Source organism: Mustela putorius, unplaced genomic scaffold (genome assembly GCF_011764305.1).
Source record: "Mustela putorius furo isolate JIRA1106 unplaced genomic scaffold, ASM1176430v1.1 tig00537301_pilon_pilon_pilon, whole genome shotgun sequence".
Taxonomy (NCBI): Eukaryota; Metazoa; Chordata; class Mammalia; order Carnivora; family Mustelidae; genus Mustela; species Mustela putorius.
In genome coordinates, this window is record NW_025422439.1 from 310,427 (window position 1) to 335,301 (window position 24,875).

The 24,875-nt window shown below is 44.8% G+C and overlaps 1 protein-coding gene across 1 annotated transcript; it reads right to left on the reverse strand.

Moving 5' to 3' along the window:
* Positions 1-3,496: 3,496 nt before the first annotated feature.
* On the reverse strand, positions 3,497-24,245 carry TNFSF15 (TNF superfamily member 15). Its single transcript, XM_004774057.3, has 4 exons — positions 23,766-24,245; positions 13,058-13,100; positions 12,255-12,302; positions 3,497-9,100 (listed from the first exon to the last, which is right to left on the reverse strand). Exons 1-4 carry the CDS (start codon positions 23,985-23,987, stop codon positions 8,646-8,648), a joined length of 768 nt encoding a protein of 255 aa, XP_004774114.1. The 5' UTR covers positions 23,988-24,245; the 3' UTR covers positions 3,497-8,645.
* Positions 24,246-24,875: the final 630 nt, after the last annotated feature.

Here is a 24,875-nt window from a genome sequence, read left to right on the forward strand (position 1 = left end):
CAAGTCCCCAGCCCATCATTTACCCTACCCTCCTTTATGACAATCTTATTGTTTCCATAATCTGCTTTTGTTTCCTTAACTGTGCAAGGGAAGAAATATAGAGAACAGAGTTTCCAGGTGACTTACTGGCAGAGTGACAATGGCCATTGATTGAGCAATGACCAGGGGTCATGAAACTTCATGGGCATTATCGCTTTTTATCAGAACAGGGCACCAGCAGGCATGGTCCACCATTATGTCCATTTTGCTGATGAGTGAGGAAAGTATGGTTCAATTAGGCTAGCTCAGCTTTCTGAGGTCTCATAGCTGGAATGTCATAGAACTGAGAATAGTGCACAGATATGTCTAGCTTTGGGGTCTTGCTTTTTGTTTCATATGCCAGTGCTTTGAAAATCCTGGTTCTCAACTCTAGCTATACACTAGAATTATCTGAGCATTTTTATATATATATATATATAGTTGCTTGTCTCCCAGTATTGAGGTTTCTGATTTAGTTAGTCAAGGGTATGGCTTGGGATATTGGGTTTTTAAAATCTATTCCTATTTCCTACACCCATCAACATGCAGTCAAAAATGGAAAATGAAAAAAAAAAAAAAGGAAAATGATTGCCCTGGAAAGCATGAGATAAACGTGGAACCGGTCAAACAGCTTTGTTCAGGGGCAAGTCCAGACAGGGCTTGCTGGGAAGGGCTTTGATGATGGTGCCTCGTGGCTTCCTGTGACGAATGCACAGCCCATATAGGAGAGGACTCTTGTAGGATGTCGCCCAAAAAGGTGAGACCTAATGTTATTCATCTGTAGTGTGGAGATGATGAGAATTCTGGTATTGCTTGGCTGGGATCCTAGACTCTTAGGGCTGGAAGCAAACTTAGAAATTCTCACTGAGGTCCAAAAATGTGAGACGAGTTGCCCAAGCCCACAGAGTTAGCAAGAGGCAGAGACGCAAAACGAGACAGTGAATGAGAAGCTGAAATTAGACTGACTGCTGGGACCAGTTCCAGGTTTATCACTCTGGGCTTTGTGGCTCTCAACAATTCTCTATACCTACTCTGTTGTACAGAGTACAACTCTCTCCAGGGTTCTGTGAGATCAAAAGAAAAGTATGTTTGCAACGTGCTTAGTCCAGTGCTTGGCACATGGGGGATGTGCCAATCTTTCTGTGGTTGATAAAAGTAGAATTGAGAATACACACAAAGACATAATGGGGCCCCAGACGTCACCCTGGATGGGCGGTGACATTGCAAAGGACCTGGGGCCAGTGGAGAAGTTACTCAAGTGATCCTGTGGTTGGGAGCTGGGGCTGATGTGAAGCCTACATGCAGCCAGAGTTAGGGTCTCCCCTCCTGCCCCTTGGTGTGGGTAAGGTTGGGTTGATAGGAAATAGGAGCAGTGCCAGTGTTCCTATTGTAGGGACCAGCAATGAGACTTCAGGTGACCCATGGCGTGCAGGAAGGCACAGCAGACTTGGATCCCCCGTGGGGTTAAAGTTGTTGCTCAGTCTATGGTTATTGCACTGAATGAAAGATCCTGTCATCTTTTGAGGATTTGGAAATCCATTCCCAGGAGTGCCAGTCTCTGGGCACAAGGATGAGTTTTATTGACTTGAGGCTGGGGAACCAGGCTCTGATCGAGGATTAAAGGGGATAGCTCAGGTGAAACGGCACTCTGAGTCCAGTACATATTAGCTACTGTTATTTACTGCTAACAATAAACTCCGAGTGTTGGGCGCTTTTATTCTGCCTGGGTCCAAACTGTGGCTTGGCTGAGTAATTTGGATGAGTAGATTTCATCTCTTGGGCCTCATTTCCCTCATCTGTAAAATGGGCCGAGAGCGTGACCCCATCCCACGTTTGAAGTAAGATGAGCAATCAGAGGTTGAGCTCAGTGTCTGACATAAGGAAAGAACAGAGGAAATGTCTGCCCTAAGGCTGCTGTTGAAGGCTGGGTTACATGGAACTGTGAGTGTGCCTCTGACACAGATTGTAAGCCAGAGGGGGAATGGAGATTGCTGTCAAAATGGAACTGTATTCACCAACCCCGGACTTTACATTCCGATTCCAGTTATTACCTTTCTATGTCCTGTCCTGATGGGGTGAAAAGTCCCCGCATGCGAGTTGGAGAGTTTGGTAGCCTAAGGTGCAAGGGGAATTTTGCTTTCTCTTGGAGAAAACCACTTAACTCCTGAAAAAGGGAAGCTCATTGGGAAGCCAGGCATTATAAGCACAAAATTCTTGAGACCGGCTTGTAAACTGCTTGGAGAAGGGATTTGAGCTTCCTTCATCCACCTCCGCTCAGGATTCTCAGAGAAAGAAGCTGAGATCTGCAGAAATGAAGTAGTTGGTTGGCCCAAGGCTTCAGAATGTGCCAGCTGGCAGACGTGGGCCTGGAACACGGGTCTGTTGACGCTGGATCTGCTATTTCCTTCATTTCCACCCTTCGGCATTTCTGTTGTGATTATTACTGATTATTATTACTAATTATTGTTATGATATGTGCGTAGGTGACTGTGAGCAATGGAAAGAGGAATGGTAGTAAAAATACCTTAACCATTGGTTAGTTTTGTCTTGGTGCTCCCACCTTCCTAGAGATGGAGAGTTCTTTTGAGAACTGATTGAAAATCTTGACTTTGGTGAGCTAGATTAGACAAATGGTTTTTCTCAACTGGGGAACTGGCATCCAGACTTTAGTAGATATTTGGCTTTTAATAAGTTGAGGGCAAATAATTCATTTCTCTCCGTAAGAGTAAAACACATTCTGCCCTCATCACTTCCAGGAGTGGGTGCAAGCTGAATGTGAGAAGGGGGTTTCTGTGGGGTACCCCTGCATTCACAGGTTTTTCCACTGGGAGGGAAATTCTTGAGACTGAAGTTTTGGAGGGAAGTTTTAATTCTTCACCCTTAATCCATGTCTGACTTTATCCACAAGATTAGCTGAAAACCAATGACATTTCTGGGTAACCATTTTTGACCCACAGAAATGACAATTTAATATGGTCCCAGTGTAATATTGACTGGGCATCCATGAGGACTCCAGTGACTGCTCTGGAAAAGGGAAAGAGATAGCTGAGTCAAACCCTTTTGGGATTCTTGCCGATTGCTGTTTTTGTAAGAGGCGGTGGGGTATTGCGTCAGAGTCCTGCATTCAAATTCAAGCTCTGCGAGCACTAACACAACGCCCTCTGGCTTCTCTTTCTCCTTCTCTTAGGGTTGTTGGATATGCCACTTATCCACAGACTCTTCTAATTCACAGAAGCTCAGTGGGTTCCCTCCTTCTCTCCCCCCACACTGTTTGACCAAAGTGGCATGATCTGTGGGACTTCACAATTTTTGTAAGATTTATTATAACGTGAAAAATCAGTGGCCATTTTGCATTCAAGTACATGGAGAATTAGATGCATTAAAAAAAAAAATTCCAAGATCTTATCCTTAGATCTTCATCTGGAAAGAAAATGAAATGAATAGATTCACAAAAGAATCGACCTAATTATTAAGTTTCTGCAGCTTTCAATGCCGATTTATTAAGTTACATCTGTTAAATACATTAACACATACATTTCTTTCACAGTGATTAGATTTCACACAGTAGTGCCCGAAGACATAAGATGATTACCAGTTACCAGTATCCAACTCATACAATATGCACTTTACCTTGGGATCGTGACGTTTTAACATAAAACATAGAATCAATGAAAGCGCTTGGGGTTTATCAGTAAAACCACATAAATACCTACATTTGTTCAATCTGTATACCCCTGGAACAAAAGCAGGGGCAGTTACATATTTTACTGACTTTATGAACAAAGTCATCTGAGTAAGTTCAGCTACCTTATTTGTTCAACATCATGTTTCTCCCTCCTCCTGAATGTTTGCAAAAGAAAGTGGGTCTTGCCTGTCATGTGCCTTCTTGTCTTGCTCCCCAGGATCGACTAAGTGCTGTCATGTGACAAATGTTCAAAACACAAAACAAAATGGATTCATGGATGAAATGAAAAGACTGCTGGGCTGTGTGTTAGGAGCTATGAGTTCTAGTCTGAGCACTGCTACTAGCTACTGGCTGACATTGGACTGTTTATCTCACATCTTCCGAAGCCCAGGTTTCTTCATCATTAAAATGATGTAACTTGGAGTAGATAAACTCTGCAGATCATATTGGTTGTAAACTTCCATGACATTCTCTATTGGTCAAGATCAAACAGTCATTCTGTGTTGGATACTCTTGGAACAAGCAGGAAATGGCAGCCACTTGCAGGCTGAGAGCCACCAGACTCTTGACAAGGCTGGCCTTTATGATCCAATAGAACACACAGAAGTCAATTTAAAAATGCTCATGGTAAAAATAAAAAAAAAAATACAAATGGCCTCATAATCATAGATTTGGAAAAGACCTCAGACCTCCTTTTGTGCTATCTCTTCCTGCCACCTCAGTGAAGGAATGGCTTCTCCAGAACCTTTGAGATAAGCCCTTTGCTTGAATATATCCAAGGGCTGAGAAATCACTATTTGGGGACATTCTATTTTGGGGGTAAAAAGCTTCTCTGGGTATTAGGCCAGAAATGATGACCTTGTAAACTGCCACTCCTTAGCCCCAGTGCTTTCTCTAAGGGACCTGGAAGCAGTCCCGCTTCCATATCCCCCATAGGTATTTGATAATACTTCTCACATCTTCCTCCAATCTCTCCTCCAATTATTTTTTTTCTCCTCTAGTTATTAAAATAAACACTATTTGCTAAGAGCAGAGGGTAACTGGATGAGCCCAGGACTAAGATTCTCGAAGATGGTATCTCAGCCCCAGATCTGCCACGAACTCACTGTGTGGCCCGGAACAAGTAACTTCCACCTGGGCTGGCGTTCTCTTCTTAAAATGGGGTGATGGAAGGGATGGGGGCCAAATTTGTCTCAGAGCTTGGGAAGCTCTTACTATGGTGGTCAGTGCGGGGCAGGACACAGGTGTGACGGCTCTGATCACCCTCTCCTTCACCATCAGAGCAGAAGGATTCAGGGGTTAGCCGTCTGCTGACTTCTCCCCAGGCCCAGCTGTCACGATGATGCAATCGCATTGAATATCCAGGAGAGAGGTGCCCACGGAAAAAAATTTCCGCTGCACACAGCAAAACACTTTCAGGACTCTGAGCCCTAGGACAGCAAGACAGCTTGAGACAAGAGACTGCTGCCTGTGTTTTGCAAAGGTGCAGAGTATAATGCACAATCCTCTCCTGAAGAATTAAGCCTCAGTGTCGCAATCACAGGAACATGACTGGGGAAGGACTGGGGAAAATACCTTGCAAGAGAATGTTGGCAAGGGCCGTGCCTCGTGCACAGTAAGCTAGCCAAACTTTTATAATCCAGAGGGGTTACTGACGAGTGCGGAGGTGGAACTTCCTCTGGGGTGACGTAGCTTAGGCTGAACTGGAGCCAAGGGACCCGGTCTGCCCTGTTGTTGAACGGAACCAGACATTTTCAGGATGTGAAAGTCCTACTGTACCCAAGTCAAAACAGTTTAGGAGTTTTCATAGCCGAAGCCATGAAGTTCTGCCAAATAGACCGAAACTGGACTAGGGTCAAAATGTGAGTACCCCCTGCATTTTGATCATGGGTCCTGCATTTTCTGAAGGCATACGGGCTTTTCAGAACACCTCTCAGGTTCTCATCTTTTCTTGGCTCATCTGCAGGTTCTCATATTTTCAAGGGTGTCAAGGGCCAAACTCAAGTGCAGGAGATGATAACCTATCTGCACATATGGCTTAAATGATGGATTCTACTCTAGGGAACACTCTATCGTATTCCCTTTTATTAATGGAAAACTCTACGAGCAGCTATTTGAAAAACCACTTAGCATAAACACAAATCATTTTGTTAATGATCATCCTTCATCAGATGGCACTCATTTTCTGAATGAGAAAATACCCACATGCCTAAAGTTGGCTAATTATTTAGCTAATACTACCCATATAAATGAAAAGGTCTGCAGACCATTGAGGGGCTGAGTGGTTAGAATGAACCCATCTGAGACTAAAATAATTTCTCTCTGTGTCCCCAGAGCGAGTAGGCAGTCAGTAAATGTGGAATTGATTGGAATTCAGCCTTTTGAGACACATTGGACCAGCAGAGCATTTTCCCCCCAAATTAACTATTTTCTAAGGCGCATAAGCTGCTCCTTCTTCCCTTGCCTTGTCTTTGACTGCATCTCATTTACTCCTCTTAGGAGACCAGAATGTTCTCAAGCATTCTCTTGTCTCATTTTTAAAAACTAGTGCACTAACTTTGGCCACAGAGAGAATGCCTAGCAAACAGAAGTTTTGACTCAAGTCCTACTGGAAACGTTTGGCTGGCACTTTCTGAATGGTACAAGATACAAGGATTTAACAAATTTAGCTGGGATCACTTCAGCACAACACACCTTTCAATAAACCAGCTTATGACGGGACCAAAATAAACAAGTGACAGTTTCCGCAAGTGGTCGAGTCTTTTAGGATAGCAGGAAACTTCTGTTTCTTGGATGAACTTCCAAATCCTCCAGATCTTCATAGGTGCAGTGGGTGGGTCTGAAGACCCTTGGTTACCAGAGTTCTTTGTAGTGGAGAAGAAGGTGAGCGGGTCACTCTGGACTCTTCCATGCACATCCTGTCCTGCACCCCACGTTTGAGACACAGACCATTTTATGTTCTCCATGGGACGGGAGTTCTGATCCTGGAGGCACCCTGGAGTCGTTGATAAAAATTATCCCGATCTGCCAGCAAACATTGTTCTAGGAGTAGGTTGAAGGAGCATTGTCTTATCAAGCTGGTTTTATAGTTACTGAGAAACCTTTCCTTTCTGCTTTAAGTAAAGGGTAATTCCTCCGTCTCAGATGCCCTTTCCCCGAGGCCATCTGTTGTCCGCCCACCCTCTTTCAGGACGGGTTCAGGCTTCACTTCCTTTATGGAGACTCTTCTGAATCAGGTGGAGGTCACCACACCCTTCTTTCTGCTCCTGCAGAGCCCTGGGCTCTCTGCGCTGAGAAGGCTCGAGAGCCCTAATCTCACTGAGAAGCCAGAAATCAATTTTTATTTTATATAACTCAACAAATATCGATCAAGTACTGCAACATCAATCATCCCACTCAGAAGCCCCATCACACACCTTCATGCCTCTGTAGTCTCCTGGCAACAAGCGTTAGATTGATCTGGGTGCTCAGTTGGCTTTTAGACCCATTCGTGAATGTCTCCTGCAATGGGCAGTGTTGACAATAGGTCATGGCCCATGTCATACCAACATGCTCTTTGACTGCACGGAATGCTCAGAGCGAACGTGTTTCCTCGCCCATGAGCTCATTTGATCCTAGGAACAAATTGGTGGATTCCTACTTTGTAGACGAGTCAACTGAGGTGAAGAGCCGAGATGCCCCTCCTACCCTTGGCATATCCGTGCAGGAAAATCATACAGATTAGAGAAGTCACCGACAGGCAGGAAGGACCTTCTTAATGTCCTGCCTTTCCTCCAGGGGAGAAGCCTTGGCTGGTCTGATTAGCTCAGCCCATATTGAAATCCCTTGAAGATTTTAAGAGAAAAATACCCTAATAAAATTGTGAGTCACACCTCGAAGCCGATCTAAGTTAACTTCTCTAGATCTGGTGATTGACTGTACCCCGCACCCACCTACCAGAGAATGAGTCTTCTGTCTCTGGGCATCGATCTGGTTTGTTGCAGAGCCGGTCTAGTTGGCTAGAGTTTCTTGAATGACCTAATCAGCTGGATATCTTACACAGTCCGGAGAGCTTCAGAAATCTTACATACTAGTGTCAGATGAGATATTGTTTTAGGACTTGGGGGACGTTGAGTGATATTTAATCAGGAACCACGGAGTGGAATTCATTTAAGTTTTGAATAGTCTGTCTTAGTCCTCATAGTATCTTCTGGGTTAAGGTAGTGCTCAAGAAAGCTGTGTTGAGTAAATGCTATTGTTGTATATTTGATATGCACGTGGAACTCACACTTGTTTATTTTCATGCCTGTGTACATAATAAAAGGAGGGGTTGCTTTTCTCATTTGCCATAGATGGCATGAAAATAATTTTTTTCCTTCCTTCCTTCTTTCCTTCTTTTTGAATGTTCATGATAAATACCAGCTCTCTTCTTTTTTTTTTTTTTTTTTTTTTTTTTTTTTTTTTTTTTTAAGACAAGGATTTAAAGTATGTGTTTGGAGAAACTATTGAAGGATTTGGCCCTAGGGTTTATACCATTTTCTACGGCTTTGGATGTTCATCAAGGGCTCCTGAACTGAAGCAAATATTTCATGATCAAATCCCACAATAATTGGGCCCACTGGTGGCCAGTGTATGGTACGAATGGGGTGGAAATGTTCCGAGTAGACCTCCTTTCATTTGGTGGTCATGTCTCAGTGTTTAGAAACTCACCCCTTTTCCAAGCAACCACAGTCATATGTCAGCTCTGTTCTATTGTTTTCTGGTTAAGATTCTCATCAGTAAGGCATATACAATATGAAATTTCAGGCTTCTAATTTCATAGCTAAGCCACTGTTTCTGTGGAATGCTCCAAAACAAAAAAAAACAAAAACAAAAACAAAACCTTGTTATAATTGCATATGAGTGAAGGAAAATTAAGAACAAGGAGGCAGAGGACCTTCACACGAGGATGCTTGCCTCACCCCTACAGCAAGAAGGCTCCAAAGAAAGTTTTATCTTCTTTTGTGTAATCCACCAAAGAGATGTCACTGACGTTCACCATCAGCTTGTCCCCTTCCTGCAAGGAGAACATGGCCCCTAGGTAGATGGGTTGGAACCAGTTGCTGCCTACTTCGCACACTGACTTGGTCCCCATTAGGAGCTGGGTCGGTTCTGGGTAGCTGTCTGTTACCTTGGTAATGACTACGATGATGGAGTCTGGCTTGTTCGGTCGGCTCCCTTGGCGGATTTCACCACACTCAGATTTGGTCCCCCGGAATGTGACCTGGGAGTAAACAAAGTAGTCTCCCGACTCTGGGATCACCAGGAATTTATTTGTATAGTTCATCCGGTTCTTGGTAAAGGCCAAGCCGAGTTCATGTTCCCAGTGCAGAGCCGGAAACTGATTTTTCGAGGACTGCGTGGGACTTTGTCTGACAACTGCAAAGGCAAGAGAGAGGTTAAATTTGCTCGTGTCAGAACCTGTGGACTTTGCCAAAAAGAGTCTCCTATTGTTTTCAGAGTAAAGTGATTGAATGAAACCAACAGCTAACGAGCTTCTTGAGGAGCAATGAGTGGAGGAGATATAAGCAGACACGTATTTTTGTTCAGAGAGTAGCATCTTAGGGATAAATGACTTTGCTTCTCTGAGTCCGAGTTTTCTTTCCTGATAGTTTAGAATTTTACCTGAACTCTGGGATCCTGGGAAGTACTGGAGGTTAAGAAATCTTACTCTTTGGTGTTTCAGAAAACAGCCCACTGCGATAAACCTCTTCTCCAAATGACTTAAATGAAACCGATGGGTCCCCTTTCCCCTCCCTGGGTACCTCTGGCAAGACCGGACACCAGAATCTCCAAATCGCCATTCTCTGCCTCATAAATGATTAGCTGAACGGTACTGTCCTCAGTGATCCACGGGAACATAATGCTTGTCAACCAGACTTTGGTTCAGCTTCTCTCCTGTCTCCAGGCCCCCGAAGTTTGGCCTACCCTCTCCTGAGAATAGGCTGGCCTCTGGGTAAAGCATTTTCTGACGCTAAGAGGCCAACCTTTATCCCACTTCTTTCCTTGTTCTTTCTAGCTTTGTTCACTCTTTTCTGTAAAAGAAAACCCCTTTTAGCTTGACCTTCAGACACTCACAGACAACCTGGCCAGCGCATTCTCCCTATTACCACTCATCTTCCTCCTCCTCTCTTGCACTGTGCACTAATCCTGTTGCAAAAGCTCTCTCCTTACTAGGTCAGGATTTGTTTTTCATTTGACATATCTTTCCTCTTTTTTTTTTTTTAAAGATATAAAAATACCCATGGAAAGGATGAAAAGGGACGGTGTGTATAAAATTCCCAACTATTAGGAATACCCTCTAAACTGCATTCCCTTTCATTAGCCTTTTGTTTTAGACATACCTTACTGCAAAGAGAGGGCATTTTAGGGAATCAGGTGTAACCTGTAGCTCCCCTGCAATGATACTGTCCAAAGTTATTGAAATTCAGGTGGTGATTAACAAAAAATCAACATGCAGGACAGATATTGAAACCAGAGATCCAGAATATTTTGGAAATCTTTCTCTGATACCAAAATACAAGCTGATGTAATTGGCTTGTGGAGTGTAAGGGACCAGGGCTTGGGGCCACTTCAGCTCTATGGTGTGCAATGTTTTTAATCAGTGATGGAGGTCCCTTCTCTCTGAGTCTCGATTTCCTGTCTGTGAGCCGGAGATAAAGCCCTTTCCTAGTCTCATTTGGAAAATCAAGTGAATAGAAGAGATGTGGACATTTTTATCATGAGGCTGGCTATGGCAAGTACTCAACACATATTTACTTTCCCCAACTAAACCAGCATCTCTCATTTTGACAGACTAAAAAATAAGCCTATTTCACTGCATATATTTTTACATGTTCTTAATGTTTACATTGCTTACAAAGATACATTATATACTTGGACATATAAATGAGTGCTTTGATGAAGTATATGGATAGTAAAATAATGACTAGAACCAAGCCATTGATTTCCAATAAGATAACATTCAGTAAAACTAATACATTTTAGGAAAATAAAAAGATATTTTAATTTTCTACGACTGCTTCAGAAGTCCATAGCGATCCCCGATATGTGCTATCAGCCACCGTTTGGGATAGGTTATCTTGAAGGAACTATTTAGCAACTTTCACACCCAGTGGCTCCCTAGAAACCCGGTTCCTGGATTTTTCTAAAGCATCTTTGCTGATGCTGACTAGACCCTGGCTTGTTTTGTACAGTGACACACGTTCAGAAGGCACGTGGTCTTTCTGGCCCCTACACTCAGTGGGCTCGGGAGAACTCTGTCACTTCTTTGCAAAATCTGTGAAAGGCATTTTTATTAATCACCCTTGATCATCTCCACCCCTTTGTGGGTGGTGCAGTAGATTTAAAAAAAAAAATCCTCTGGGATGAGCAAACAACAAAAAAAATTAATCTCTAGATAAGGTGAGTTTTATTGAACTGGTATGTGATTCGTTCTGTGTCAACGTGGCAGCAAGTGGGAGACAGGATGGGAAGTGGGTTGTAATGGAAACAGAGCAGGTCTAAGAGTCAGACTCGAATCTCAGCTCTTCCGAGTCATGTATGTGACTTGGGACAAGTGACTTGGCTTGCTGGGCTCATATGCCTGTTAATTAAGATCATGGTTGTAAAATGCCTCATACAGTGCCTGGTACACACGAGGAGCTCAGTAGAGCCTAGATTCCCTTCCCCAGGTCCCCCATTCAGTAGGAAGAGGGGTGATACCTCACACTCTGTTATTAGGATTTTCCTGCCCGGCTTGTTCAATCTCTCCCATTCTTAAAGGCAAGTGATAAGTGACTGGTGACTTGGTGTCTGTCTGGTCCTAGTTCTCACTCAGGACTCACCACAAACATTTTCCTCTTGGTCATATGTAAGTCACATGCCTTGGGTCTCAAGGATATTCCCCTGTGGGCCGCAAATTTTCCTAGAGGTCAGGAGAGTATGCTCGCTTTTAACTCCATGGTTTTTTAACGGGTATTTAACACATATGTGTGCACAGTCTCACTCTTCTCTCTGGAGTCTTAGATGCATATGCAATTTCAGGCATCAGATGCCAGAAATGTCAACACTAGGCTTGAGAAACTGGCCAGCTGGTTATATTCTGAGGCTGCTTTTAATCTCTCACATCAACAAAAATTCTTCACAAATGTCTCTCTGAATGCAAATGTCTAATCACTTCACCTTGAATGGGGTACAGAGGGACTCAATACATTTAACAACTCAAGGGGTCTTTCATCTTTGACCAGATTCAGAATTATGCAAATCACCATTGCAAATTCTGAATGACTGAGGGCGTGTGTGTGAAAGAGAGAAAGAGAGAAAGGGAGAGGACTGATAGAATCTGAAAGAGAATGCCCAAGAGACATGGGCCTTTGGACCCCTTAAGGGAGGAAGACATCAAAAAACCCTCAACTGAGAGAAGAAGTCAGTTACCAAGGTGTGTAGTTTCCGGTTTGGAGCTACTAGAATGAGTTTTGGCAAACCCGCTGAAAGAAATCTTGGGTCCATGGCCCATACATGATCTCCTGGAAAACACACCAGGGAGAAATACCTGTCAGATGTGCCCTTGGCTTATCTCCACCAGCTCCGGTAGATGCATCTGTAGGGGAAGAAGAGATAGGCTTTGTGTGAGCCACGGTGGCTGGAGAAAAGATGGTATTTTTGGACTTGTGTGGTGCCTGCAACTGGAGAGAAACATTCCTCCCCTTCAGCTTGGTCCATCGTGGATTGTTGTCCTTTTTTTTTTTTAGGGACAGAGAAGCCTCAGGAGGAAGAGTCTTGGACACAAATGAATCTTGGCCCATAACTTAGGGCAAGTTTCCAACCTTCCCAAGACTCTGTTTTCTCATCTCAAAGATGGGCACATCCATTGCTATCATGAATGGAGAGCGCTCTCATCCCATGGTCTATGCTCAATGAACTCACATTGCTCTTTCCTCCCTGCTGCTGCTTCAGGGGAGGGGGGCAAACTGGCCTTTGGCCTTATTCAGGGTCCCTTTAGCCGTGTCCACTGAAGCATCTGGATGATTTAAGAAATGGGGTAGGGAGCAGGTAGGATTAGGCATTGTTCTAATACTTTTATAGGAATTAACTGAGTCAATCCTGAGAAGGTAAGTACCATTATAATCAATTTATAGGTGAATAGCCTGAGATAGAGATAGGTGACATTATTTGCCCAAAGGCCATCACCTCCATAGACAAAGCACTTGGCCACAGTGCCATTTTGTCTTTTTAGTGACTGGGAAGCAAACTTACTTATCTTCTGGATTTTCATCCCTCTGAACCTCCCACATACCCAAACTACTAAATGTTCTGTTCCCCACAAGAAAAGGCAACAAATATGAGCACACTTACAAGCTCGCTGATGTGAAGATCCAAATTCTAGTCCTTTTGAAGTCTGTTGGAAAAGAAAGATATTATTCAGCCTACCTGTGGTCCTTTTGTCACTCAACCCCACAGCTGCACATAACAAGGGCATGATTAAGATGCTGCTGCTACCCAACTGGGGCACTCTGAGATGACAGACATGGCAATGAGAATATTCATTGGAGGGGAATCTTGCACCCAAGCACTTCCCTTTCCTCCTTCAGCACCCCAATGACCTTCTCTCTTCTACACTTGTCTTGGAAGCTCAACTGTGAATTTCTGTCCTAAGAGTCTTCCCTGTTCTCTTCTAGGATGCTCTGACATCTGTCACTGCTTCTATTATTTGAACAAATGACGGCACTTGCTTTATTTTCTTTTTTTCCATCATGATTTAAAATTAGAACTATTTTTTTAAAAAAGTGATACAGAAAAAGAAATAAGGGCTCTGTTCTCCTTCCCACCAGCCCCTTGTCTCTGTGCGTTACATGGAGACATGTCCATTTTTGCAATCCTAGCTTGTGAAGCATTTCAGATACCACACAGGTGTGGAAGAGTAATTGCTTTGGAGACAGACAGACCAGAATTTGAGTCCTGCCATCACCATTTATCAACAATATGATCTTGAGCAAGACACGTTTCCTCTCTGAGCTCTGGTGCCCTCATTTGAAAAATGGGAAAAATAACATCCCTAGCCTCAGATAACCCCTGGGTTTGAGATAAGGATCCAATCAGATGGATGAGTCAGGGCAAAGAACACATAAGAAATGAAGGAATTACTGTGTTTGAACACAAAAGCTCAGGAGGAAAGCTAAGCAAAGCTAAGTCCTTTGCTTAGGGATAAAATCACCACCTTACATTTTACCATTTCCAAGAAAACCTTTTCTGATATGATATTGATTCAACTCAGAAGGTTCTGATTGGGTCCTTGTAACTACATAGTTCCCACAGACAGGGATCCTCGTGTGACCAGTTCTATATCTTAGAGCCTGTGTGTGCGTGTGAGATCGTACTTGTGAATAAGAAATTGTGTGTCCATGTGGGTATGACAGCAGACAGCTCCAGCAGTGGGGGAGGGAGAAGCTGATGTGTTTTGTATGTCTACATGTGTCTTCTGGGGTGATGCTGTGTGCATGGCCTTCTCTACACATGTCCGTGTGGTCATGTGGGTGTAGCTATGTCATTGCTTAGCAGGACAATGAGCAGGACCATGAGCGGTTGCAGTGATCTCATTAGAGCCCAGATAGCCAGGCTCTTTTTAGTCCCAAGCCATGCTACCTAACCTCCACTGGAAGGCTTCTTGAGGGCAGAGATCTTGTCTTTGAACAACAAACCCCATTATCTTTCCATCGCCTCCATCCTAATTCTGTGAATGGCTGGGCAACTGCTTGCCTTCAGTTTCCAGGCTTGAAACTTGCTTCTTTCTTCTCCCACAAACCCAAACTTCATTTCTATTTTGCAGTTTTTCTCATTCATGCCTCCCTCCCCCTCTCCCGCTCTCATAGGCTTCAGCACACTCTTCTCCTAGATTTTTCCCATCAGTCTCTTCACTGGTCCTTTAGCATCTGGTTCTCCTTGTCTTGAAATCTCCTCGCCTGCTCTCAGAGTGCTTTTTCTAAAGCATCACTCTATGGGGACACAATTCTGTCCATAAACCTTCAATGGCTCACCATGGCCTTCTAGACAGAGGCCCAAATACCTATCTTGGCATTCAAGGTCCCAGCTGACCACCCCATTCTTGTTACCCACTATCTCTTCCTCTCTGGGTACTCTGTGCTGCAGCCATGAGAACCCCAGAATGATTCGAAGGACTTGGAAGATGCAGGAAGTGTAGCTACTATCTGTTGAACCAGGAGGGGCGCCATGCTCTGCTACGCTTTTCGCATGCATCATCTCCTTCAGCTTTGTGACGACTCTTAAGGTAGCTGCTATTCATACTCTTATATTGGAAAGGGAGCCCAGTCAGGTTAAGTAACTTGCCCAGTGTCCCACAGCTGGAAAGTGGAGAAATAGGATTTGAACCCAGGCCAGTCCACTCTAGACTCCATGGCTCTAAGCCACTGCGTCCTCTCACTTCCGGATCAGCTCCCCCTCCAGTGAGGTAGATGGACGAGTATCGGCAGCTCCATGCACCGTGACAGCAGGGGAAACACAGAGCTCAGAAAACAGGAACCCAGCCCAGAAGTGGGGGAATCAGGGGAAATTACCTCTGAAGTGAGTCTTACAGGTCCCACAGGTATTAGCCAGGCGATAAAATGTAATGACCCTTCCAGACAAGGCTAATAACTTGTGCAAGAGTATGAAGGCCCAACAAAGCATGGAAGCAGCTGGGAAACTACAAGGATTTCTGCTGCCATGTGAACCCATATATACATTCAGCATAGTGTTGTGAATACAGTTGCATTGGAAAACCTAAACCCAATTGATGTGACTACTTGTCCTGCATCAATAACTTCAATGGGCTTTGGGGATGGGGTGGGGTGCAGAAGCAGCCTAGAAATGAGCTTATTCTGTAGACTGTTTCCTTATTTGCTGTTATCAGAGCTGATAAAAACAAAACAGAACAAAACAAAACAAAAAGTGGTCTTTGGCGAGGCTGAAAACTGAAGGGGAAGAATTGGGGAAAGCATGGCTGAATCCTCTCGTGTCTGAAATGGTACTGTCCCAGCCGGCCTTCGGCTTCATTTAGTATTCTGCTGAGAAATCTTCTTGAACATCTGCTTATTTTTGTCTAAGCAGACACTCAGCTAAGAGACGGGAGCATTCCCTTCGGCTCTGAGTCTCCCTATCTCTGAGCATGTATCTGCGACGTGAACACATTTCCCTCTTTGCTGGATTTCTGTAACTTGGGCACACAGTTATCTTCATGTGTAGTTGGATGTGTACACATTTTAGTTGCCTAGAGTCTGCTATTCTTCTGGAGCCTGTGATAGTGCCCAACAGCAGGTGCTAAAGACCTCAACAGTCCAAGAGTCCCCAAGAACAGCAGCTGGGACTCTCTTTCCAAGAACATCGACAACCTTCCCCTGCTGCTTCTCTTAATAATACCTCTTCGTGGGAGGAAGATTTTTGTGATGGGAAGCAAGAACGAATGAAGAGGAGATCTGAGACGAAGAAATAGTTAGTAGCTTATTTGGGGGAAGGCTTCTACATTTGAGCTGGGTCAATGCCCTCTCTTGTTGGCAACAAAGCTTTTCACTTTCTAGTACAATCCAAGCTGCCTGTGGGCAATGACGTGGTTTGTCTCTTGCTCACCAACAGATTTCTGGTGCCTCAGACAGTGCCTGGCACTTCTGCCAGATTATCCAACCAGCAAAATATGCTGATGTTTAGGTGTCAGAAAGACAGGTAGAAAAGAGAGCCAGAAGGTGGAAGTGGGTTTGACCTCAGTGACTTTTTCCTGAGTTTGGCAATCAAAACAAAAAAAAAAAAAAAAAAAAAAAAGGAGAGACCTTTTAATATTAGAATACATGCCAAGTGTTGAGTTCTTGTTTAAATTTAAAAAAATTAAAACTTAATATGGCCATAATCTTTTAGTTACTGGCGCCTCCAAGTTTTTCATCAGGCTTTGGTTGGTCATGGCTCCAGAGATGTTTCTGGAAGGTTGCAAGCTTTGGCCAGGAGTCAGAGTCAGAAAAGGCAAACGTGTTTGCCCATGTGGATTTATATTAGTAGAACAGCGGGGTGCCTGTGGCTACCAGCGCAAGCGAAGCAAGCCGGTGCTTTCTACCCCTTAGTTTCTATAGGTCAGGGGATTTTTCACTCTTATTTGAGTTTCTTTCTTTTTTTTCTTCTCACTTTTTTTTTGGGGGGGGGGTATGCTGATTGGCAACCTCTGACACATTTTTGGAATTACTCTAATAATTCCACCGGAGAAGGAAAAGATGGAGGAGGGGAGACTGCTATCCAGTCTCATGCTCCCCGAGTGCCAGGTCTTATACCGGGGTTTATGTCTACCACTCCAATTACTCTCAAAGGAGGGCATCACCTTTTTAGAGGCTTTGTAAGCCAAAGGTCAAAGAGTAAATGGAGGGTCTGGGATCTGAAACTTCAGACCAAGGGCAGACCTCGGTGTTGTATCAGGAGCCCCATAAACTTCAGCTGAGTACACACCATGGACCATGGAGCCTGAAGCAAGATGATCTTTGAGATCCTCTTATTGGCATTTCCCCGGAAACAAATCCCTTGAGTGTATTTTAACTAACAACCCATTTGGCCTTTCACCCATGTCCCATACCCACCATCTAGTATATTTGTAAACAGGAAGAGAGATCCATTTCTTTGTGTCATAAATGCCGCAATTGCAAAAACATCAATGTTTTATGACCCATAACACCCTCCCAGCACTTCTAGGAGAAATACACAGACCATTCATTGCCTCCTCGGTTTTGCCTTTCACTTTTCTCTGTTTGTACTTGTGCAAGTATAAATCCAATCTGGAAATGTTTTATTCCAGGACCTTTTCGATTCATTACCCTCCCCAGTGCACTGGACAGGGCTTCACACCCAACATTCAGAGGGGTGCAGCACTAAGAACCTCTCTGGGTGGTGTTGGCAGGTGAGCAATTGTGGGAATCTCAGCGTTAGGGTTTCCTAGCAATCTGACTTTGTCACCTAGCCTCAGTGAGACTCAGTCTCCTCATCACTGAAGGCAGGCATCATTCTTCCCTGCCGGGAGCATCCTGATGCCTGAGGAAGCCCACACAGACAGTGGATATCCAATTCACTTTCCATCTTTCTTTGGGCTCAGTCAACATTGTGTTGCATGTTGTTGGTTCTGCATAAGTTCCCTTTGGTTTCACCACTTTGGTGGTATACAGAAGCCATCCTTGGGTCTCTCTATGACCGGTGGCAGGTTTGGATCCAATAGGAGCTCTGGATGGCTTCATCCTTCTCCCATCAGAAGAGGCTTCCTCCATCTATGGCTGGCTTCTGTCTGCTCCTTCCAGTGCAAAGGGCTTGAGGGAATGGAATGTGCCCTCCATCCATCTCAAATTCCACCCTTGTTACTGCAGTCAGTGGCTGGGCCTCATTAAGGAGACCAGGCTAGGAGAAGACCTCTTACAGGTGGTCTGTCTCTTACATGTGGTCTGTCTGGTGAGGACCTAAGAGCCCCCAGTGCTGGGCATGGAGTAATGTTGTGCTTATTTATTTATATGTTTCTTAGAGAGGAAGAGAGGAGAAGAGGGGCAGAGGGAGAGGGGGAGAGAGAGAATCTTAAGCAAGTTCCACATCGAGCATGGAGCCTGAGGCAGGGCTTGATCTCATGGCCCTAAGATCATGACCTGAGCTGAAATCAAGAGTTAGATGCTTAACTGCCTGAGTCACCTGGGAGTCTCATGTGTGTGTTTATTTTAACAGGTGAATGAATGGATCCCAGAGTCATCAGCTCAGAGATGTAACAGATGTTGGGATTCATGCCCATGGTGGGCTCACCCTGCCCTCACACCCCTTCACTAGTTCCAGTCTTCCTGCCCTTTACCTCCAGCCTGACCTTCAGGGTGAGCGGGCTCCTCTGCCTGGTGTGTCAGGACCTGCAGAGGCTAGAGCCAGGGCAAAGCCACCGAGGGCTCTGGGTGTTGCAATTTCCAAAGCACTTTTATCTCAGCCATCTGTTTGTTTTCTCTAGACAATCCTGGAAAGGGATTGTCAGAACTGTCCCCATTTCCAAAGAGGAAACAGCCTGAGTGAGACAAAAAGGTTCACACCCAAGATGGAGTAAGCAGGGAAATCGTGTCTGTTGAACATCTACTTCATGGCAAAAGCTTGCCGACATCATCTTGCAGAATGCTTAGCACGGGGCTAGGAAGAAAGTGGGTTCACCTCTCCCTTTGACCAATGGGGAACAGATGGCTTAAGGAGGTCAGGTACCTTGTGTATCCCTTCCTCTCTCTCTTTTGCCACCCAGCTAACACTTAGTGAGTGCCTTCTGTGTGCCAGGGACAGCAAGGTGACCCCAGGGGAGGAAAGAGACTCTCATTTCTTGAGCACTTACTATGTGGCAGGCACTTTTTAGGAAATCCTTCTTAGATGCTCCTGACTACCCCAAGAAGTGAAGGATTTGCTGGGTTAACACCACAGGCAGACCAGCACAGTGGGCTTTGGAGGACTATTTGAATCCCATTGTCACACTCAGTGTGACTTTAGGCCCATGGCTTGGCTTTCTAAGCTGCAGCTCATTACCTCTAAAATGGAGATAATAGTGGCACTTTCCTCATTGTGTGATTTCAAGGACTAACCCAGATGATGTGTTTTGTGATAACAGCAAATGTTTCACACAGGCATATATGCCAGATACCAGGCAAAGGGCTTATGGGCACGATCTCATTTAGTCTTCCAAAAACCTTAGGTACGAAGATGCTTAGACCGGTGTCTGGTGTCTAATAAGTTATTATTATAAGGTCAGCCTTCATCCCTCTGTAGCCTCAGCTGGCATCCCTATGGGGTCCTGTTGTTCTGGATGGAGACTGGGGTGGGGGTAGGGGACTCAGGGGCAGGTGCGCAGGGGAGAGGTGAGCAGGGATCAAGAACTAGGAGCCTTGCAGGGATTTTCAGGAAGAGGTGGAAGGGAGATTGCAGGGAAGCAAGGAGAATCTGGGGTGAGCATGTGGGGATTCCAGAAGCAGCACTGCAAGGGAAGGACAGAGACGGAGGTGCAGTCCAAGGAAGTTGTGTCTCATGACCCCCCTCCCCACCAAGGTGCTGCACAGTACTGGGGGCCTGCTCTGTGCATTATGTCATGCCTGGACTACAGACCCTGTGTGAGCCAGGGCAGTGCGTGGGGAAGATGCAGCCTGGTCTCCAGGCACCTGTAAGCCAGCATGGGGCCCACACACCCAGCCTGAGAGCAAGGGAAGCCACTAAGGGCCCAAAGAAGGCTCAGGCCATGGTCCAACGCAGCTGGGTAAAGAATGGATTGGAGTGTAGGTTGTTGATACAAGACCAAGGTGGAGAAGGAGGGAGGGAGATAGCTGGTAAATACCAGAGACCAAGAAAGGCCCTCCCGTGCTCAAACCTGCTCTCTGGTCCAGTGATGGCAGATTCCAGAGCAGGTGGAGAAGTTGTGGAGTACGATGTCATGTCCATGAGCAGGGAAGTTCCTCAATCATAATAATGATAATTGCTACCATTTACTAATTTCCTACCTTCTGCCAGACACTTTAAATACTTCATTTCTAAGTATTCCTTTTCATACATAAGGAACCTGAGGAGCAGGGAGGTTATGTAACATGACTAAGAAGTGGCTAGGCCAGGTTTCAAACTGATTTTTCCAACACATGACTTTACCTGACATTCCCCAGGAGTCCAATGATCCTAAAACATTTTACTATCTCTTTCTCTCTCTCTGCTTTTTTTTTTTTTTTTTTTTTTTTTTTTTTGGTAGATGTAACATACACATTTTGTACAAAGGAGGCTAAGTTTAAAAATGTCTCTCTCTTTTACCTGTCACCCAGGTCCCCAAACTAGATGCTGGCAAAGCAACCAATCTCTTGTCTTTTCCTGAGATAGTCTATGCATTTAAAAACATATTCATAAATGTGAAATATTATAGGTATATATATGTAGGTATGCATACATATATATAAAAGGAATATCTCCAATTCTATATACTGTTATGTACCTTTCCCTTCCCCACTTAATAACATATTTTTGAGAAATTCTCCATCCTTACCTACAGAGATGCATCATTTTTTTTTTTTTTTAGAAACAATATCGGCCACAGTTTTCACTGCATGGAGATATTTAATTGGCTGTATTTAATTGATGCCATATTTACGGACACTTCCCGTAAAGGTAGTTCTCCCAAACCTTTTCAAATCTGATTTTGATCTCTGCTCTGCAAGCTTACCTGGGTAAGGATTTTGTCGCATCGAGTATTTCCTTACACAACCCCTGGAGGAAGTGCCCAGGTTAAAACTGATATATTTTGGACAGTTCTTTTAACTGTTTTGGTTGGTGCTGATAAAAACCTGGAACATTCCTACACCAGTCACTGTTGCTTTTTGGTAGTAGTTGCCTGACGCCTGGTGTAACCATGAAGAGTATGCCTTAGGAGCCGGCTGTGTAACTCTCCCCATGTTCCTGTCCGACAAGCTGCTCCTGCACTTGTCTTAGCACTGCCAGGGAGTTAACGTTAGCATCCTCTTTCAGTAGAAAAGGAAACAGGTTCAAAGAATTGAAACCACATGGCTATTTTTACCCAGCCCGAGGTGGCTGAGCTGGGATTCAAATTCAATGTCTACAAGCCACGATACCTTAGTTATGCCCACTCACGCTGTCCTTGGTGACTTAGCTTCCCTTCCTGAATCCTATCTTCCATCTTTTCTGAGCTGGTTATTCTCTGTTTGCCCACGGGAACCTCTCTTTGACCTTCTCGGCCCTGCCCTATGTCTCCTGAGTCTGGTTTCTGGGCACAGCTTGCCTCTTGGTTTTTGAGCTTGACTTCCAGTCTGGCCAGGGGGATGAGAGGCAGGGAACAGAGCATGGCCAGTTCTCCCATCCTTCCTCCTGCTTCCTCCCTGCTGTTTGGCAGGCAGGCTAGCCCTCTCCTATGTTTTCCTTCTCCTTGGGTTCCCCTAAAACTGCTCCCTCCATCTGGCCCTTCAGGCTAAGAGGCAATGACTGGCTTCCCACCATTGCTAACCCCAGGATGCTTTCAGCTCTTCGGTTTCCTTTTATCTGCCTACATCTCAGCAAGCAGACTCTTCTTTAACTTTTTTCAAACTCTTTACACATTCTTCTTTAAACTCTCTTGTTTGAGTGGGCCAGGTGTTTCTTTTCAGGACTCTCGATTGCTCCACACGACCCCGCCTCACCCCTATTTCCCTTTCTTCTTTTCTGATGACTGAGAAGTTCTCCAGTCTGGCCGAGCCACCACACTAACCTCTGCGTTTCCGCTCCCCAGAGAGATCAATTGAAGGGTCACAGAATGCACTATTAGCCTTTGTATTTCTTGAGTAGCTATGAGAGAACAGGCACTTATGGCTTTCCTTGTGGGGCTTCCTGTCTGGTGACAGCCTTAATCTCCTACTCTCTTTCTGACAGGACAAATCACTGGCTCCTTTAGACCATGGCATCCCCCTACGAAGTGGTGGTGATGGTTTCCAGGTGCTTCCAGAGCCTGATGGTCTTATAGATCAAGAAAGGAGTTTTTTTTATGGCATCGGCCGAAATGGGGGATTTCAACACCACATTTTAGGCAGAGGCACTGTTTCCCTCTAGAATCCAGGAAAGTTCAGGTTAGTCGAGGCCACTCAATGCTTTGTTCAAGAACAACAGTCTCTTTCTGGCTAAAGCGCAGAGTCCCAGAACACCAACTAGACACTGTGGTTGGACTTGGTAGAAATCAGGTCCATGGTGGCCTAGAGGTCACAGCCCGACTTGCCATGCCTTGAATTTCTTCTCTAACATGAATGGCATTTCTGGGCTGTCTGACTAGTTCTGTTTTCTGAATGATGGCATGTGGCCATGGTCACTGCCGCCAGAATCAAGGTCTGTTTGCTGACCCTGAGGGGGTGTGGAGAATTACACATCAGCCACGGCTTGCGGCTTGCTTGCTCTCTCCTGGTGTTTCTGCTCTGAAGACAGCCAGCATTGCTTAGGAGACAGGTTTCCTGGTAGACCAATTGGAAAGTCTGTTTTCTCCTCTGGAATTTAATACTTTGGACTCACATGAAATCTGTTATCACAGACCATGCAGGGGTGTGTGTGTGTGTGTGTGTGTGTGTGTTATTTGAATGGCACTGTCTTCAGTCTTTAAGATTTTTGAAGTTCCTATAGGTTTCCCTTGATACCTATATCCCCCCACTTGGCACCATTATTCTCTCTAGAGATTATATTCATTTTTTAATTAACATATAATGTATTATTTGTTTCAGGGGTACTGGTCTGTGAATTGCCAGGTTTACACACTTCACAGCACTCACCATAGCACATACCCTCCTCCCCTCCAGCAACCCTCAGTTTGTTTCCTGAGGTTACGAGTCTCTTATGACTTGTCCTTATATTCATTTTTGACTAAACTCCTCTACCCCAAGCCCCCAGCAAGATATGAAGATAGATAACCAGGCAAGAGGGTCTTTCTTGAACACTGAAAGAGAATATTTCTAAATCCAAGAAAGGGTGTTTATTAAATAAATTATAGCACATGCATATATAGGACTGTAACACAACCATCTATATTATCATGCTGCTTTGAATTTACTAACCACAAATAAAATGATAACAAGTTTGGAGTTTCAAAATAATTTCATCTTATTAAAAAATATAGACTCATATACCCCAAAGTGTCAGTGGTGGTCACTTCTCTGCTGTTGTGGCTAATGATAATTATCTTCTTTTCCTTTTCTGTGTTTTCTAACTTTCTTTGATGACACATGTCAGTTATGCAATTTAAGGAGTTTTTTTTTTTTTTTTTTTTTTTTAAAGAAAAAGAATGTTCCCAGATTATCAGTTCAAGATGATTATAATTATCTAAAAATATATTATTGGAGAGTGTTCCCATATAAATATAAAGGGGGCACAATTCATCCCCTGGAATTACTGAGGATAAAAACCAAATGGGACCTCTCCAGCCCTCACAGTCTGCTTCCTTTGCATGGGTAAGCAGGGAGTGAGGTAGGTCAAGGGCGACTGTCTAGAGCTGTCGTGCCTGCTAGGTGTCTGTAGTGGGTCCATGGAACCCTGGGTCAGTGCTTACCTGGAACACACAGGCATCTCCTTGGGCCCGGAGCTGGCCCACGAGTAGGTAGGTGGTAAGTCCTGCCAGGATGGGGAGCGACACCAGGCAGCAGGTGAGGGCCCAGTGTGCGCTGCTCCTGGCTGCCAGCCTGGCTCTGGCTTTGGGTGTGCAGCTGCCCTCGTCGGGCAGCATTTCCACACTGGCCGTTTCCCCGAAGCCCAGCCCCAGATTCTCTGCCATCCTCCTGCTGGTCCAGAGACGGCTCTGTCCAGAGACGGCTCTGACTCCCCCTGGGCAGAGAGACCCTCCATTAAATAGGAGGCAAGCTCTCACAGTGGGTGCATTAATCACTGCCTACTCCTCCCCCTGGCCTCTCCCCTCCCCCTCCACAACACACTGGGCCCCGCCCCACTAGGGAATGCACCGCCTACAACAGAAACCAAGTTTGGTTTAGGAAAAAAAAAAGAAGAAGAAGAAGAAAGCTTTCCCAAGCGTATTTATATACAGTGTGCTCATGTGCTCCTTCCTTCGTTTACAGAAGGAAGTTAGGAAAGTCCCTGGAGGAGGAGAAAAAGAATCCATCAAGTCAGTGGGCAGGGCGAATGAAAATATAGCTGTCCCTGCCCTGGAGGCCTGCCAGCCAAGCCGGTCTGGGGAGTGTGCTGCTTCTGGAAGTGAAAGTGAAGGATGGGGAGGTGTGTGGTGTGGCTTGGAAATAGAAATCACGTTTGCATCACCACTTTGCGAAATGTTGCCAGGCCCTCTGTCTTTTTGAGCTTCATAGGAGCTCATTTTCCTTGTGCAGCTGGAAATGTCAAAGTTCTGGAAAAAGTGAAGGCACTTGCCTTCAGTGGTCCAGGGGTTAAGACAGAGGAGCCAGGAAGATGGTCTCATTCCTTTAAATCACTATTCAGAGTTCTTGTTTCTACTACACATCTACCTGTGAAAGGAGAGGACCTAGCCTGAGTGGACCAGTTGTCTTAGCAAAGAGCATGAGGTCATAGAGGTGACTGTTCATGAGAAGAGGACATTGACTTTTCCTCTCTGATTAGTTCCAAGCTGATTGAGCACAAGTGATAGGTCTTTTTTATTTTTTTATTATTTTTTTCTTTTTAAATATTTTATTTA